The following is a 17,500-nucleotide window of genomic DNA, read 5'->3' as shown; positions in this document are numbered from 1 at the left end:
ATTTGGTGAATATTCATTTTCTCTTTGACGGCTTGAGATACGACTGTTCTGACTGACTCAAACCTTGCAACTGGAGCATAAACGTCATCATAATCTTCTCCATACACTTGACTATAACCTTGTGCCACAAGCCTGACCTTATATCTTTGAACAGTGCCATCGGGGGTCAGTTTCCTTTTAAAAACCCATTTACAACCTATGGCCTTTCTTCCCTCTGGAAGCTTAGTTAGATTCCATACACCGTTTTTAAGAAGGGAATTGTACTCATTATCAGCTGCCTCTTTCCAAAGCTTACCATCATGCCTTTGCAGTGCTTCAGATAGAGTTGTAGGCTCAGCATCATAGCTGCTGCTGCTACTACTACTAGTGTACAGCCATTCTCCATATCTCTCAACTGGTCTTGTAGCTCTTGTACTCCTTCTTATTTGTGCTTCAGTTTCATGAACATTACCCTCTAGGTTACTTGTTTCATGATCATTTTCAGTCTCAGTCTCTAAATTTAGATCAAGAATTGGACACTGAAATTCATTTTCCTGAGCTGCATCTCCCTCACTTGGCAGACCTTCAAATCTCCATTCTGTGAAAATAACATCTCTACTTAGAATAATTCTTCTCTTCTCAGTATCATAAAGCCTATAGCCTTTTGACGTTTGACCGTACCCCATAAAAATGCACTTTCTAGATTTTGGATTTAACTTCTTTCTTTCATCCTTTGGGATATGCATGAAGGCAGTGCACCCAAAACTTTTCAGATATGAAACATTTGGCTTTTTACCTGTAAAAAGCTCCCTGGGAGTCTTATCACCTAACACTCTTGAAGGACTCAAGTTGTGAACATGCACAGCTGTATTTAACGCCTCAGCCCAGAACCTTTGGGGTAACCTGGATTGAACCAACATGGTTCGGACCTTCTCAATCAAAACTCTGTTTAATCTTTCAGCAACTCCATTCTGTTCAGGAGTTTTAGGAACGGTGTACTCATGTCTAATTCCACATTCTAACAAGAACTCTTTGAATTCATTAGACTCATATTCCCCGCCATTATCTGACCGCAAGATTTTGATTCGTTTCCCAGTAACTTTTTCAACCATGGTTTTGAACTCTTTGAACACACTCAAGACTTGGTCTTTAGTTTGTAAAGCATAAACCCAGCAATGTCTTGTGAAGTCATCAATGAATGTTACAAAATACCTATTGTTTCCCAATGAGTTTGGCAAAGGGCCACACACATCACTGTGAATCAATCCCAGCACATCATTGAGACATTGGTTTTCAGAGTGAGTAGGAAAGGAGACCTGTGTTGCTTTCCCTTGGTACAAAATTCACAAAATTTTATTTTCTTCTTGTTATCAAAATCAAACTTTGATACCATCTTCTTTTGTGACAGTTTACACAAATTATCAGCTCCAAGATGACCAAATCTGCAATGCCACAAGTCTTCCTTTGACACACTCTGACCACCATCATCAAGAGAAACATATTCATGTTTACTTTCAACACTCAAAACAGAATTTTAGTCGGTGTTTGGCCTGATTTTACTAGGCATACATTTTATAATAAACTGATTGTATTCTTGATCATAATTTGCATAAGCAAGAGTTCTTTTTTCATTCATGATTTTTCCTGAAGCTTGGGAGAAAATTACACTTCCCCCATGTTTCAGGATTTTGGCTGCACTTATCAAATTATGAGCAAGTTCAGGTACACAAATCACATCATTTAAGATGCACTTTTCACCCTCTAAATCCAGGTAAACTTTACCAATTCCAACTGAATTAATTTTGTGTCCATCTCCTAAAGTAACAACTTAATTGTCAGTTCTTTGGAATTCATGAAAAATCGTTATGTCATTACACATGTGAGAAGTTGCTCCTGAGTCCAAGATCCACTTATTATCTAGCGTTTCACAGAGTTCGCCGGATGAACATTGTTCTTCCACAAGTAAAGATGATGGCTTTGAATTCGACGAAATCTTCTTGTTGTGTTGTCTTAACAACGGGCAAGAGTTCTTATAATGTCTGTCTTTATGACAGTGATAACACTTTCCTTTTAAAGCTGTTTTTACTCCTCTGCCAGCACTCTTCACTTTCATAACCTCTTCAGGCTGATGGACCATTCTCTCCATGGAACACCGAGTTACATCTGCTAGTAGTCTTTCTGTAACTTGTTCGAAAGAGGGTGCCTTATCTGCAGCACCAAAAGTTGTTACCAGTATGTCATATTGCTTTGGAAGGCTGGATAAAAGTAAACATACTTTTTCTTCATCGTCAACTTTACATCCCAGAAGCGATAACGATTGAAATGTTTCAGTCATTTCTTTTATATGGCCATTCACGTCATTGTTTGTTAACCTCATGTTATAAAGTCGCTTCTTTAGTGACAACTTGTTTAGCCAACTATCCTTTTGAAATTGTCTTTCGAGTGTTTGCCAGACCTCTTTGGCTGATTCTGGCTCTGTCCCGATCAGATACAGCAAACCCGGATCGATGCCCAACACGATGGTAGCCAGCGCCTTCTGTGTTTTCTTCGTGTCTCTGCACTCCCCCGTCACGCACTCAAATAAGTCTTGGTGAATCAGGTACATTTTCATTTGCATCTTCCAGCAACTGTAATTTAAATGCCCTTTCAACAGAGGGACGTGCAATACTCCTCCTGATGCCATTTTTCTACGTAGCCGTTATATCTCACTATCCCTACCACAACCTTTTGTTGTTGATTGTATTAGCTGATTAGCACTAGTACACTGAATAGAGAAACTTACATTACTTTCCACTTTCAATGTTCCAAATCGAAAATGGTTGAGCCTGTCTGGGCCCATAACCTGTAGAATTTAATAAGAAATAATGGCAAAGGACATCTTTCAAGTCCATAACGTTTTAATCAGAAGAGAGACAATGTCAACAACCAACGGACTTCACTCTATGATAAAAGATAGTAACTAATTGCAGTACAAAAACTAATGACGTCATTGTTCATTGATATTTCAACATATATATATATATATATATATATATATATATATATATATATATTATATATATATATATATATATATATATATATATATATATATATATTATATATATATATATATATATATATATATATATATTGTAGTTAGAAGAGGGAGCACCGAAACAGCAAATTTGATTAGGTGATAAAAACCTTCAAAAACAGCAAATTTGATGGGGATTTATTTTTAAAATTTATTTATTCATTTTAAAAAATAATTATATAAAATAATACAACAGAACATACTTTGGATCTTTACTTATTCTTGGTAATAATTATCATTTTACAAATTTTCATTCAATTTTCAATTCTTCAAAGAAATAAAAAACTTCAGTAGACAACGAATTTTTTATTTTATAGTTATTCTATTCAGATTGAAAAAAGCTTACGGAATTGCATTAACTTATATATTGGAAATCTGTGATAATATGTATATTTTTTCTTAAACTAGGCAATTATCATGACGTTTCTGAGGACACTCACTGGACTCCTTTCCTCAATGCCAGCATCAACTACATAAGGAAGAATTATCCTAAGCCCTGGGATGTGGTATGTTTTGTTCTGAAGAAAACAGACATGCTTCCATTGATTAAAAATACATATTTTGAAATATTCTTTTCAAATATTTCTTCCCTCAAAAGGATGAAGGAATACTAAAGTGCATCATCTCAATTACTTTCAACAATTAATACAGAATACTCATCTCAATTTTACTTGTTCCTGTGACCCTAGGGTAGATGCTGTCAAATGGAAACCTTAATCCTAGTCTTCGCTGAGGTGTCTGTTTTAGTTGTTGCCACCTGAGAGCAGTCTTCTCAGTATCTGCTTTGAGTTCAAATGGAATCACCTTCTTGATGCAATTTTGGGGGCTTATGTGTTTTGATAAAACAGCAGAATTGTCTTTGTGAATTTTTGAACCATTCCAGATAGGTTGAAAGGGAAAGACCAGATGATGAGTGATTCCTGGCTCTCCAGGTATGATATTTGTCAAAGGGAACAGTATTCCTTTGATCTAAAAGTATAATAACAAATTCAGAAGACAATGATCAAAGCAATATATATGTTTCAAGCTAATCCTTTCCGTAAAAGAAACAGATCATTCTTCTAAATCGTTGCTTTAAGAATATTTTGTGACCTATTAAACCAAGACTTCGCTTACCTTGTATGTGACGTTGACACAATATAAGGTGGTAGTATGTGTGTGTCACACAAGGATGGTCTTAATTTTATAACCTAGAGCTATCAGGTTCGGCATAGTTTGCATATTATGCCAGTTTAAATTCTCTCCAGTGAAATTGATAGCATATTTTCTTGAAGTATTATTTTTTCCACTCTCATTCTCTGTGAAAAAGGCAGGCAAATACTTAAATGCCTTTTATACAGTAGTGATCAAAAGTAACATTACAATTTTTATGTGCTCTCAATGGCAAGGAATATGTATTAAAGGAAATTATATATCATGTTAGAGAAAATTAGATTCTGTTAGGTAACAATGATTATGGTACCAAATATATTCACATATGCATCACTTCAAGTGAAATATCGTGGTTTGAAAGTAATCACTTGATTATCCCGATTTGGCAAAAATAGAGCTGAACACGAAATAATGCATTCTCTGTAGCAAGCCATTCAGGATCAAATAAGACGCGCATTTCTTCGCATTCGTTGACAACAAATTCAGCTTTCTGATGCTGTCTGTGATATCTTTAGTTTGTTCTGACATCAAGAACAAGAAATCCTTCTAAAATTTTTTATGTCAAGATCTTTTAACACCCGCAGAACATTACTATCCAAAACTGAATTGTGAAGAACAGACAAGGGTTACTTGGACATTTAGAAGCTGGTTACGGTGTTAACATTTTTAACATATCTCAAACGTCAGTCTATCACTTACACCACAAGTATTTTTTGAATGCTTCAGTTAAAAGTTCCAAGGCAAGGATAGCTATGCATAAATCATTGTCCACACTGGTGAAAATATTCTTCACATGGATGAAAAAAGACCTATTCAAAACAACAATTGCCAATTCTCAGGAAATTGGGCAGTGCAACAGACATACAATGCAACATTAACTTCTAGAGGTAGGCCTGCGTGCAAGATGTCTGGCTGTTTGGCTGATGATAACCGAAAAGCACTGCATGAATTATGAACAATGGACTCGAGAACAAATGGTCCCAGGCAACTGAATGCTCAATAATACATCCAATAAGTCTTGCAACCACATGACATTCTGTTTATCAACCACCCTGGCAATAACATTTGACATCTTGGCCATCCATAACTCCCACCTCATAGAGTCCACACCATCCAGTGCTTCTTGAGGGACAAGAATGTTGAACCCTTCATGTGGCCAGCCCTGTCACCAGAAACAAATCCTTTGGAACAAATGCAGTCTCAAATTTACACTCTTTAAAATCGCCCAATTCCAAGAAGAGGACAATGATGAACTTTTTACTTTTGTAACCGCAGTTTGAACCAAGATAATTGCCAAAACTGTCTACAGTCTTACAATGTCGACAAGGCGTCAAGTAAGGCCCTTGGTTGATATTGAAGGAGCCACATAAAATATTGATTTCTAAAACCATTTTTCAGATTTTAAAAGTTGCTATTTACTGTACAGCCATGGTATCTCGCTGTCAATAAAACTGATTTTATGAATCCTCTATCATTCCTCTTTTACTTGATATATAAACCTTGTGGATCTATTTTGTAGTTAAAGAGGGTGACAGAAAACCAAAATTTAATCTTACTTTTGATCATTACTGTAAAGTAGATGAATGATATGACTGGTCCTGTTTCAACATACTAAGTAATATCTGGAGGGATGAAAGTCATCCCTTGTATAACCTCTTTAAGTTTACAAAGAGAAATAACCGCCTCCTGTCAATAAAATTGAAGACAAGAGCGACACAGGAAATCCTTTGTGCCTCAAGGTGTACGGTCATATAATACTCATCTACAACTACTTTAAGCTAATTTATAATATACACAATTAGTTGAAATTTTATTGCTTTATCTTAATTTTAATTTTACATTGCATGCCACTTTTTATATTATTTATTTACTTGATTATTTTTATGATATATTCATTTATTTATTTATTCATTTTATATATCCTATTATCTATGTAAATTTAGTCCGTTGTATGTCACATAATTTATTTGTATCTAGGCGATCTATATTTTAACACACACCCATCTGTACTCAAATTTCCTTTTTTTGGGATGAATAAAAGTAAAATTATTATTATTATTATTATTATTATTATTATTATTATTATTATTATTATTATTATTATTATTATTATTATTATTATTATTATTATTATATTATATTATTATTATTATTATTATTATTATTATTATTATTATTATTATTATTATATTATTATTATTATTATTATTATTATTATTATTATTATTATTATTATTATTATTATTATTATTATTTATTATTATTATTATTATTATTATTATTATTATTATTATTATTATTATTTGATTATTAATTGCACATGCTTTTTTCTTTCTTGTTTTTTCTTTATTTCGGTTGTCTTATCCCATAATTCCTTGTTGGGAACTTTGTCCAATGAATTTTAAGTTGATAAAGACCTTCAATTAAAACAGTTAGTCGAAGTAGTAATTTGGTATGACACCCGCCTTCAGATCAGAAGGTCCAGGGTTCGAGACCTGCTCTGGGCGGCACATGGTTCAGTCCTTGGAAAATTCTCTCTCACCGTAATCAGGTGTAAAATTAGTACCCAGTCGTTAATAGGCCAAAAATTTTAATATCTCCTAAGAGGCATCATGTCTCATCCTACATTGTAAGTCTTGCTGCTGTTGGCTAGGGGGACCCCCTGTAACACGTTTTGATCGCATTTAGTGGATATCTTGCAAAATTCACTTGAGATTGTTTTACTTCTCTTAAATTTAAACACACAAAAAGCATAACTTTATATGTAGTTTTTATCAGAATTAAGTCTGTATAAAGTTAAACACAATAGATGCATATTGAATCTCTTTTGAGTGAATTATTTTTTGTTTCGCAATTATTCTCCCCCCAAGCATGCACAAAAGCTAGTTACTTTCCTGATGGGAATAACATCTCACATTGTGGCTGATATATCATGGCACTCCCTTGGAATTCCCCAAGGATTTCTCTCTACCATGGCAAGGGTAAATACTATCTTCATTGTTTACATTGTTCAATATCATTCATCATCATTACCAACCTCATCTTAAGTGTCTACACTTTAAACGTATCTCAACATAATGGTCTCGTCATGGCTTACTGCCTTTATTTCTTTCCAATTTTTTTCTTACGTTTCCCTTGTTAATCATTTTCATTCATCTTCTTTAAAAATTGTGATTCTCATTTTGTGACCACATGTCCGAAAAACTTTGTACTTTAGTTTATAATGTCTGAATTTAAACTATTTAGTAAAATAACTTTCAATGATAATGATAACATATTTATTATGCTATCTATTTAGCCTAGATTTTACCTTTTTTATTTATTTCAGACTAACTACCATAATGATTATCCAGCAGCTCACGATGATGGTGATTTAGGTACTGTTCATATATTCAGATATATGTATGAATAGAAATTGACGAATTTGAAATATTTTCAGTCAGTGTCTACTATCTTGCTTTCATTGTCATATGCTGTTTTATTTCCTTTGGTTATAAAAGGCTGTATCAGTAAAGCTACCTCAATAATATTTCCCAAATGTTTGCATTTTTCCCACTCAATTTTGAGTAATTATTACATAACTAGTATGAAAACCTAGGACATTAAAAGATATGTGAGATGATAGATGTTTATTTTTAACTGGATATTAATCCATTAAATAACTAGAAGTAATCTGTAGTCTTACAATATTTAAGTGTTACTCAATGCTCTTCAAACTAGATTATCGTTGGCTCTATATTTTGCTTTTATGTGTTTTAACTGAGTTCCCAAGATTGACATTCTGTACATCCTGATTTCTTCTATTCTAAATGTTGTTGTCTATTAATTATTAAACTGAATAGGATGTATCGTGTTGAAAGAAATTACTGGATTTGAATACCAGTGTCAATCCATATCAAGGAAATGTATTTTTGTTTTGCTATAAAGGCGAATAGTCACAATGCTGGGCTGTTGAATAAGAAAGCAGTTTTGTAAATTATAGTTATGAATAATTAGAAATAAGTCACACTTCTATTGTACCTTTATAGGTGGTGATGTGTTGAATTTATTCCAGTTGAATCTAACGTACAGTGATATTGTTGGAGAATGGTAAGTTATTATTATATTGTTTCAAATTCACTTTTCTTCCTGTTTTGTCATTATAAAGACCAAAGAATGCTCTTGCTTTTCCTATATTATTTGTTATTTATTCATTCATTTATTATTTTGTTCAACTTATTATTTCCCATTGTTGTCGAACCAAAGAATGCTTTTGCTTTTTCAAAATAATTATATTATTTACTTATTTATTTTATCATTTATTTATTATAAGATATTTATTCTTCGAACTGTCTTCATTATGGTAGCTGTAATATTGTATTGCATCTCTAAATTTTCATGTAAATAAAGTTGTTGATATTCCAAACCTTGAATTAATAAAAGATAGATAGCTGTTTTGAATTTACACTGCCTTTATATTGTTTAATTGCTATGCTTTCGAAAATAAATTGGTAAAAATTGTGAATTTTACAAACTATTCTGCTAGATGACACGCAAGCCTTTTAGACCTTGAATAATTTTATTTGGCAAAGACATCAACATTTTACACAAAGGGAACACATGATTTTACATCCATTATCAATAGGCTAGAGGGAAATTCATTCAAAATCCGTCATCCAGGTTCAGACTAGGAATGGAACTTAACTATCAAAGTAAGCCAGGCTTACCCATTATTCGTTGCATGCACAGCATATATGCATTTTTTATTTTCCAGCTTTGATAGCTAGCCCTAAAATCACATCTTCTGTATTTACTTGTTTTCCAGAACTGGTTCGGAGTGGAGTCACATTTTATTTTTATTTTTCAGGTTTATACCAGTATATGACTTAAGGAAAATTTACCTGGAATTATATGGGCAGAGTAAGATCAATGAGACGATAATACAGACATGCAGCCAGCTCATGTATTTAACCAAGTGAGTAATCAAACTTGGTCATGTTGCAAATGATGGACAGAAAACTCCTAATATACGAGTTGTATTTTTGAGGTTTTTCAATTTTTATATAAAAATATTACAGCAAATTCTTGTTAGAAAACATTGCATTCAAACAATGTAATGATAGGATATTTTAGTAAAGATGGAATTAATATTTACAAAGGATCACTACACAAAATAAACAGGGAGTAAAATCTTTATGTGGAGACAGTCAATAAAAAGTAAGATTAAGAAAAAAGCCAAGATAGAACACAATTATTTCATACAGACACAGCAATGAGACAAGGTTGCATTTTGCCTTGCTTGTTGTAGATCATATATCATCTAGACATGAAAGGAGATGATTTGGTTTTTCATTTGGTAAACAAAGTGTATTTTACTTTGACTTTGCTGACAATATTGTTAAGTCTGCCACTGCAAAGAACTACCAAAATCTCGAGGTGCCTAAATGAGTCAATAAAATGTATAGTAAAATAAAGGGAGTAAAAATGACTTATAAAAGATACAAAACAAAGTAAACGATGTTTCGGCCTTTGGTCTTTTCAGGTAAACAAGAAAAGGAAATATGTTATATTACATGGGGATTATAATTAAAACATTGGTAAAAATGTGTGTGTGTGTGTGTGTGTGTGTGTGTGTACGTGCAAGAGAGAGAGGAAGAGAGAGAGAGAGAAATAGAGTGACAGTAAGATGAAGTAATGAGATGAAATGTAAACCAAGACCAAAACTATATAAATCTAAATCAAGCATAAGATAGGGGGACGGGAGGAATTGGGGGGGGGGGGTGTTATTTAAAAAATTCTAGACGGTGATAGTGTTATTATTGACCCCCTCCCTCCCCTTTTTTTTAAAGGGTGGGGGGGGAGGGAGGGGGGGAGGCAGAGAGAAAGAGAGACAGAGAGGAAGAGTGCGCTTCAAAGTTATATTTAAAATGAAGAAAAGAGATATACTAAAGAACAAAACTAGGTTGACTTAACTGGGCAAAAGAGATAGGTAAACATGGAATTATTCTAAAGTAAAATCAAAATAAAGCAAACATAGCTTTAAAATGGTGTTGAAAAGTAAAAAGTGAAAAAAGGATCTTAACAATTTTTTGAAGACTCATATGTTTCAGACCCCTCTTGCATTTATTTATTTTACTTTTGGAAATGAATAATTGAAAAAGTTGCAATATCATTCTGTGCTTTTTTTTTCAGAATTACAGAAAGGCTTGCTGTTAAAAAGGTAATTTTGGGATGGAGGGCGATGAAATTGGAATTTTCTTTATGAAAAGAAAAGATCCTTTGTATTATGTGTAAATATCTGATGTTTGTCACAATAATGAAAAATGATTGCAAGAAGTGCATGCGTGTCATCTCATGAGGATTTTTTTTTTTATCATTGATAAGGCTATAAAGGACTTTTTTTAAATGCAGACGACACATAATTGCCATATGGGGAACTGAGAGATGAGGATTGTTAATATAAATCAGCTGTTTGGATTTTGGATTGCATTTTTAAAAACATCACGTTTGACTATCAATACACGTTTGATTGGTGTGCTACCAATGTTATAAAAAAGAATTCTCTTCCCCTGCACTATGAATGTCTTAGAAGACATTTCACCAAAAGAAAATATAATGCTTCTATGCTAATAAATATAGATATATAGCTATAAAGACTTCAAACTATGAATTGTAGTTGCACAGGAAAGACTCCAATTACCTTATCCATTAATTCTTCCAATTAAATATACATTGGTGATCGCCCAATCGTTGGGAAGCAGAAAAAAAAGGCATTTAGGCAGAACACACATTTGGGCAGTTTGTCAATAGTTGGATAATTAAATATGAGCATTTATATCAACTGATTCACCATGATGGATGTGCCCCATGTTACTTCATTTGTCCCCCCAGCAGCCCACATATAACCAAGTTTTCATTTCATAGAGCATCTTTTAGGCGTCATTTTTGTTCCATCATCCTTAAAATAAAATAAAATAAAAAATAAAATTCTCGTTCTTTACCCCCAAGGGGAAATTTGTCTTTAGGGTTTAATCCCAAGGGAAGACTGGAATAACCCAGGCGTCAGCCGCAGTGCCGTGCTACAAAGTGAGGTAGGGCAAGGTGACTTGCTCAAGGCCACACAATGAGGCAGAAGTCGAACTCTGTACCTTTTGGGTACGAAGCAAGGACCGTACCGCTGAGCCATGCTGCTCCCTTAAGTATCTAGCAACTATAGTGATCGGGTTTAATGTGTGTAAAATGCTTTACCAGATGCTTGGTAGTATTGCAATCATTGCCTCTCATTCTGTCACTGACCACATTCAACATAGATATATTTATTTTCTTGTTGGTGTTTCTACGGTCAGATCCAGAATGAATTTTTTTTGCAAAAAAAATGTTATAATTAACATGTCATCATCTAGTTTTGCATTTTCAGACTTCATTCCTGTCAGAAGTATATGTTATCAGCAGTGAAATAGGAGGACTGAGCACCTTGTTCGATGAGGCCGGTCTCACTCTTTATTTTGGTCTCATTAATATGCATACAGGCAGTTACAGTTGTGTAACATCAAAGAGAAGTGTTAGATCGGAATGCTGTAGAGAGGATGGGTGGAAGCAGATTAAAAAGGGACTTGCCGTTTAGATTTACATTTAAATTATATTTTATTTTTTTAAATTTGAGCTTTTATGTAGTCCATTACCCACTAAACATGCTCACTTTACAAAGGGTCCCTGACCAACAGCAACACATAAGATGCAGAACGAACCTTGACTCCTGTTAGGCGATATTACAATTTTTTCTCCAACAAAGACAGCACTGTTCACAGCCAGGTGCTCATTTTACACCTGAGTATGGTGAGAGAATCTGAGTAAAGAGCCTTTTCCAAGGACCTTCTGATCTGAATGCGGGTGTCATACCATAAGACCACATAGCTGCACATAAAATGTCATCTATCATTTGAAAAAAAAATGAGGCAGTGTTTTTAGGTTTGCACAAGGCTAACCCATGCGTCAGATGAATCTTTTCTTTTACTTCAAGTACTTTTTTCTTCTTTTTTAAAAATTCTCAGGGTGGGCAATTAGGTGAACTTTATTTTGGAAAGTGGGCATTTAGGGATACTATTTAAAAAGAAATAATCCTGTCTCTTGAAAATGGTGGATATTTAGGCAAAATAGGGATTAAGACAACTGGCATTTAGGTGATCACCACTGTATCATGTTGTGGGTTTTTATTTGTGGAATTTTCAATATTTGTCTGAAACTATATTTTTGAACAAAAAACAACATAAATTCTTATAATTACAATACTTTTGACTCAATACCCTCTCGACATGAGGTGGCAGTTTGTTAACATTTTCTATGAAATTATTTTTCTTCTTCAGTATTTTCCCATAGCAGCAAAGAAGAGTCCATTTTTGATTGACAGCTTATACGAATATTTCTTGGGAGGAATAGAGGACATGGCAGTATGGACTCGACGGATTTGGAAGCATATTGCATTTGCCATCGAAAATGGTCAAAGGTGAGAATCGTATTTGAATTTTCTCCCTTTATTTTTTAAAACATGATAATCGTGAGTTTTTTTCACCATCAAGCTTACTAATACTATCCCTAAACTTCTAGTATTGCCTCTTAGGTTTAAAATAATTGAGAGTCATGCAGGAAAAAATGGAAGCCCCTTGCAAAGCTGTTTTTTAACAACAGACCTGTAAATCCTTTATCTTTAGTCAGAATTTTGTTTACCCAATATTTGGTCAACATTCCATCAACTAACCTTAATCCAGTAAAAAAAATTTCGAAATAAATTAATAAACTAGGAATAATAAATAAAAGCAAGTCACATTCTTTGGCTGATGTTTTTAACCAGCAGTTTGCTTGTCTGTGCTTCAAGTATTGTCATTGAAAGCACCTTGGAAAAAGCTTATTGCTCATATTCTCTCACCATACTTGTAAAATTATGTACCTGGTCATTAATAGGGTTGTCTCTATGCCGCTATGCGGTCTTGTGGTATGGCACTAACCTTTGGGCCAGGAGGTCCAGGATTCGAGTCCAGCACATAATTGAGTTCTTGGAAAAGGTTCTTTACTCACATTCTAATACTGTTCTCAGTTGTAAAATGACTACATGGTCGTTAACAGCTTTGTCTCTGTTGGAAAAAAAATTGGTGATATTGCCTCACTGGCATGCTACATATCAAGTGTTGCTCTTAGCTAGGAACCATTTGTATAGCACTTTGAGCATGTTTAGTGGATATTACCCTTTGTAAATGCTCAGGTTTCTTTTGTCTTTTGTTTTGTTTTATTCTTTTAATTGCGGTATTGCCATACAAGCATTATGTCCTGCTACATGTTAAAGAGTTGCTCTAAATCTGTATAAATAACCTGTTTGTTTTGTACTATCCTCCTTGCTTTGGGTTCCTAAAATGATCTAAAAGTGTTGCAAGCACCATGATTTTTTTTTAACTAGACCAAATTCAACTTAACTGTTATAAAGTATATTACATAGTTTGAAAAAGAAAAGGAACTTCCTTGCATTTTTTTTTGTTCCACTGTGTTTGGTAATGAACTGCATTTTCTGCTTTATAGTTCTCATGCATTTTTTAATGTATTTAATCATCAAACTTTCATCCAATGAATATTTCATTCCAGTCAATGCGACATGCCACACAATCCACTCTACATTCGATGCAATAAATCCCGTGGAATGGGATCACTTCATGGAATGGAGGGTTCTTTTAATGGTAAAGCTCTGTACAGGGAACCAAATCTCATGGGTACCAGCATTTCTGATGTAGTTGTCAAGAAAAATGGACGAGGCATTACACTGGCACCCTCAGCACAATTGTTGGTATGAAATCATTCAATATATCAAAACAAAAACCTTTAAATAATAGTGATCAACTTTTTGATAAAAGGAGCTATTTATAAAATATTTCAAGTATAATTATGATCAACCTCTACAATATTGTTTCGAGCGTTCACTCTCATCAGGAAGTGAGAGTGAAAGTAGATTGTTGATATGTGTATATATATAATTATATATATATATATATATATATATATATATATAATATATTATATATATATATATATATATATATATATATATATATATATATATATATATATATATATATATATATATATATATATATATAGTCATGTCTCTCTAATCGAGAACCCCGCTTTGTTTATACACTTGAGGGACTGATTCCACAGTCCGAATGTCTCTGAAATCTGGACAAAATGCTGGTAATGGAGGTGTTTGGATTGAAGAGACGTGACTGTATGTAGTTCTAAGCTAAATTCTTATTTGAAGGATTGTTTGTTTTTTATTTTTATTTTAGTTGTGAATTGATTAATTTTATGGATTAACACCAAATTTAAAGTAACAACTATTATATTTTTGTCAAATTAAATCCTGATTTAGATCTTTTATCAATAGATTTCATTCCTTATATTTTGTCCTTATCAGAATAAGATACATCAATTGGAGGAGGGAATGAAATCATTACAATTCAAAACTGAGAAGAAAAGAGAGAATGAACCTCTTGGGAAGAACAAAAGATACCCTGATGCAGTGATGTCTGTTGCATCTAAATATGCAAGGCTTGGGAGGTGAGAATTTTTATGTTTTTTAAATATCAAAGTAAATTATTTGGTGCCAGTTTTGATGTGAAATAAGGTTGTGAACTACACAGTGGTCAAAAAACACCAAAAACTACAACTTTAGCTTTTATGTCGCTCAATATCTGGCAAATGTGCCCAAAAGCCCTTTACAATTATGAATTTTTCGACAGAGACAATGCTGTTACTGGCCAAGTACTCATTTTACACATGAGTACGGTGATAAAATGTGAATTAAGAGTTGTCTAAGGACTCAACTGTACACTGCCTAGAACAGAACTTAAACAGGAGACCTACAGATTCGAAGGCAAGTGTTATATTATTAGACAACAATGCTGCACAAAGCAGATTAAAAAATACAAGAAAAATCCCAAAGTATCAACTTTTCTCACCTCAGCTTCCAACCACAGTCCAGTGATTGCATCATATATAGCAATGAATTACCATCTTATTGAAAGCAATGGCAAGGGTATCCGAAGAGTTTTAATCATGTTCCTTATCATATCTGAATGACAAGTTTTAGAAAAGCAAACAAAAGTCTTTTTTTTTAAATTATTATTGCACAATATCCTCTCTAAATGTGCTCAAAATGCTTTACAAGCGATCCCAGCAACACTAACGTTTAGGATTAGACATGACACCCGTAAGTCAATTTTACTTTCTTTTTTTTTTTTGGACAGACTATGTTTTCATTTTAAATCAAAGTGTGGTAAGAGAACAACGAGCTTTATCCACGCTTTCAATTTTAGGTCACTCATAATGAGACCAAACCAGGGACCTACCAGTCAGAAGCCACATGTCAAACTACAAGACCACAAAGCTGCACAACTTAATAAAATACCAAAATAAATCTCTTTTAAAACAAACATCACAAACTGATTTTGATATACTTATAGACATTACAATGCAGTCCACTTAAGATAAACTCCTGGGATCAGAAAAAAAGTTTATCTTATCCAAAACTCAAGGGGAACAACACATCAGCGACATAAACATTTGTTAAATCTATAAGTTCAATCACTCACTCACTTATTCTCATGACCAGCTGATCGTCGGGGAGACATGCGGGATGCAGACTTCACAACCTCATGCATCTATTAGTTATCCTTTAATTAATACATATCTCCAGAAAGACAGAACAGCTTCCTGTTAAGCTTGGCTAAACTCAACTAAGAGTGACTCTTTTATTTATTTTTTAAACTATTATTTGTCGTTAGAGCCATCTTTCCCATGCGATGATCTAAATGCTTGGAAAGGCAGAGTGAGAATGAAGACAAAAATGGGCGAGTTTAGACGCTATCATCACTCATCCCCGAATTCTAAGCTAATTGTGCGATGAGTGCCAGTCATCTTGTTCTTATTACCGATTGGCAAACCCTTGAAACCAGCATAGTTAGGGTTAAGTGGGGGAGGGATGGATAGTAGAAAGGTGAATCATTTAGCCACCCGCTGATTTGTACAACTCCAGAGGAGTTCAATAAGTATCATGCAGATTTTATGGCAATAATGAGAGGACACTTAATAAATTCCAAAGAATCAAACTCTGGCCATATACAATGTTGTCAGACAAACTAAAACATAATGATTTCATTTCAATCTTTAGTGCCTTTGCTGTAGGTGATTTGGACAAGGATGGAAATGATGATCTTGTCATTGGAGCTCCTGGCTTCTACTCTCGTTCTGGTCAACAGAATGGCATGGTTTTTATTATGTATGGTAGGTGAAATCATGCATGACTTAAATACTTTCCTTCACCATGTACAAGCCATTTTTGCATTCTCTATGTTTTAAAAAAAATAACATAATGACAAAATGTCATCCATTACATGATTTAAGGTGAAACTTTGTACTTCAAACAATGCTTATTTGAAGTATATTGTATTATGAAGCCATCTGTACATCAAAATTGGAAATTTAACCTGGCATCTTTGGATGATAAGCCACAGTAAATGAATGTGTAGATAAAATTACTCCTTCCTTTTGATATTTAAACTACGAAAGTGAAATTATTTGGATTGTGATTACTGCGATAACCCCCTGAATTTTATTTTCCCTTTTTTTTTTCTTTTAAGAATATATTATTATGTCTTATTGCTTGCATACCGTTTGTTTAGATGTTATTATCTATTTTTTCATTATAAAAAATCTGTAATTTGTTTATTGTCAATTTTAGTCAATTATGATTTATAATGTACAAGCTTGGCTAGATATAGAAAGCTTTTTATTTTAATCAGCATTAATTGATTGTAAAGCGTCCTTGATAACTTACATGTTATTATATGCAATTTTTTATTTTGCTATGTTGTGATTAAAGGCACAGATTATGGACTTAACGTATCCAAACTTGATGTCTATGAGGCAGCAGACATAAAAATTCCAGGACCTGAAAATGAACAAGATGTAAGTTGAAGTGTATTATATTTACATAATACTGTCTTGCGTAGAAATAAATGAAAGGATGTGCTGCTATGTGGTCTAGTGGTATAACACTCGCCTTCGGATCACAAGGTCTTGGGTTCGAGTCCTGGTCTGTGCGGCGCATAGTTGAGTCCTTGGAAAAGGCTCTTTATTCACATTCTCTCACCGTACTCAGGTGTAAAATGTTAGCAACGTTGTTTCTGTCTGAAAAAAAATTGTAATATCACCTAACAAGCATCATGTCTCGTCCTACATATTAAACATTGCTGTTGGCTCTGGACCCCTTGT

General features: G+C 33.6%; 1 protein-coding gene across 2 annotated transcripts in view; it reads left to right on the top strand.

Annotated features, from left to right (window-relative positions):
* The window catches only part of LOC144962821 (phosphatidylinositol-glycan-specific phospholipase D-like), a 45,705-nt gene that overhangs the window by 5,420 nt on the left and 22,785 nt on the right, over positions 1-17,500 (top strand). For both annotated transcript variants that reach the window (XM_078896098.1, XM_078896099.1), the window contains exons 4-14: positions 3,464-3,561; positions 7,078-7,188; positions 7,536-7,584; positions 8,236-8,296; positions 9,054-9,161; positions 10,379-10,406; positions 12,550-12,689; positions 13,817-14,015; positions 14,643-14,785; positions 16,398-16,510; positions 17,109-17,194. In XM_078896098.1, the coding sequence (XP_078752224.1) occupies positions 3,464-3,561; positions 7,078-7,188; positions 7,536-7,584; positions 8,236-8,296; positions 9,054-9,161; positions 10,379-10,406; positions 12,550-12,689; positions 13,817-14,015; positions 14,643-14,785; positions 16,398-16,510; positions 17,109-17,194 (1,136 nt within the window). The remainder of the gene's footprint in view (positions 1-3,463; positions 3,562-7,077; positions 7,189-7,535; positions 7,585-8,235; positions 8,297-9,053; positions 9,162-10,378; positions 10,407-12,549; positions 12,690-13,816; positions 14,016-14,642; positions 14,786-16,397; positions 16,511-17,108; positions 17,195-17,500) is intronic.

Source organism: Berghia stephanieae, chromosome 1, assembly GCF_034508935.2.
Source record: "Berghia stephanieae isolate SIO BIC M18660-M18661 chromosome 1, UCSD_Bste_1.3, whole genome shotgun sequence".
NCBI classification, from domain to species: domain Eukaryota; kingdom Metazoa; phylum Mollusca; class Gastropoda; order Nudibranchia; family Aeolidiidae; genus Berghia; species Berghia stephanieae.
The sequence above is the reverse complement of the archived record's forward strand: the minus strand, read 5'-3'. Positions and strand labels throughout refer to the sequence as shown.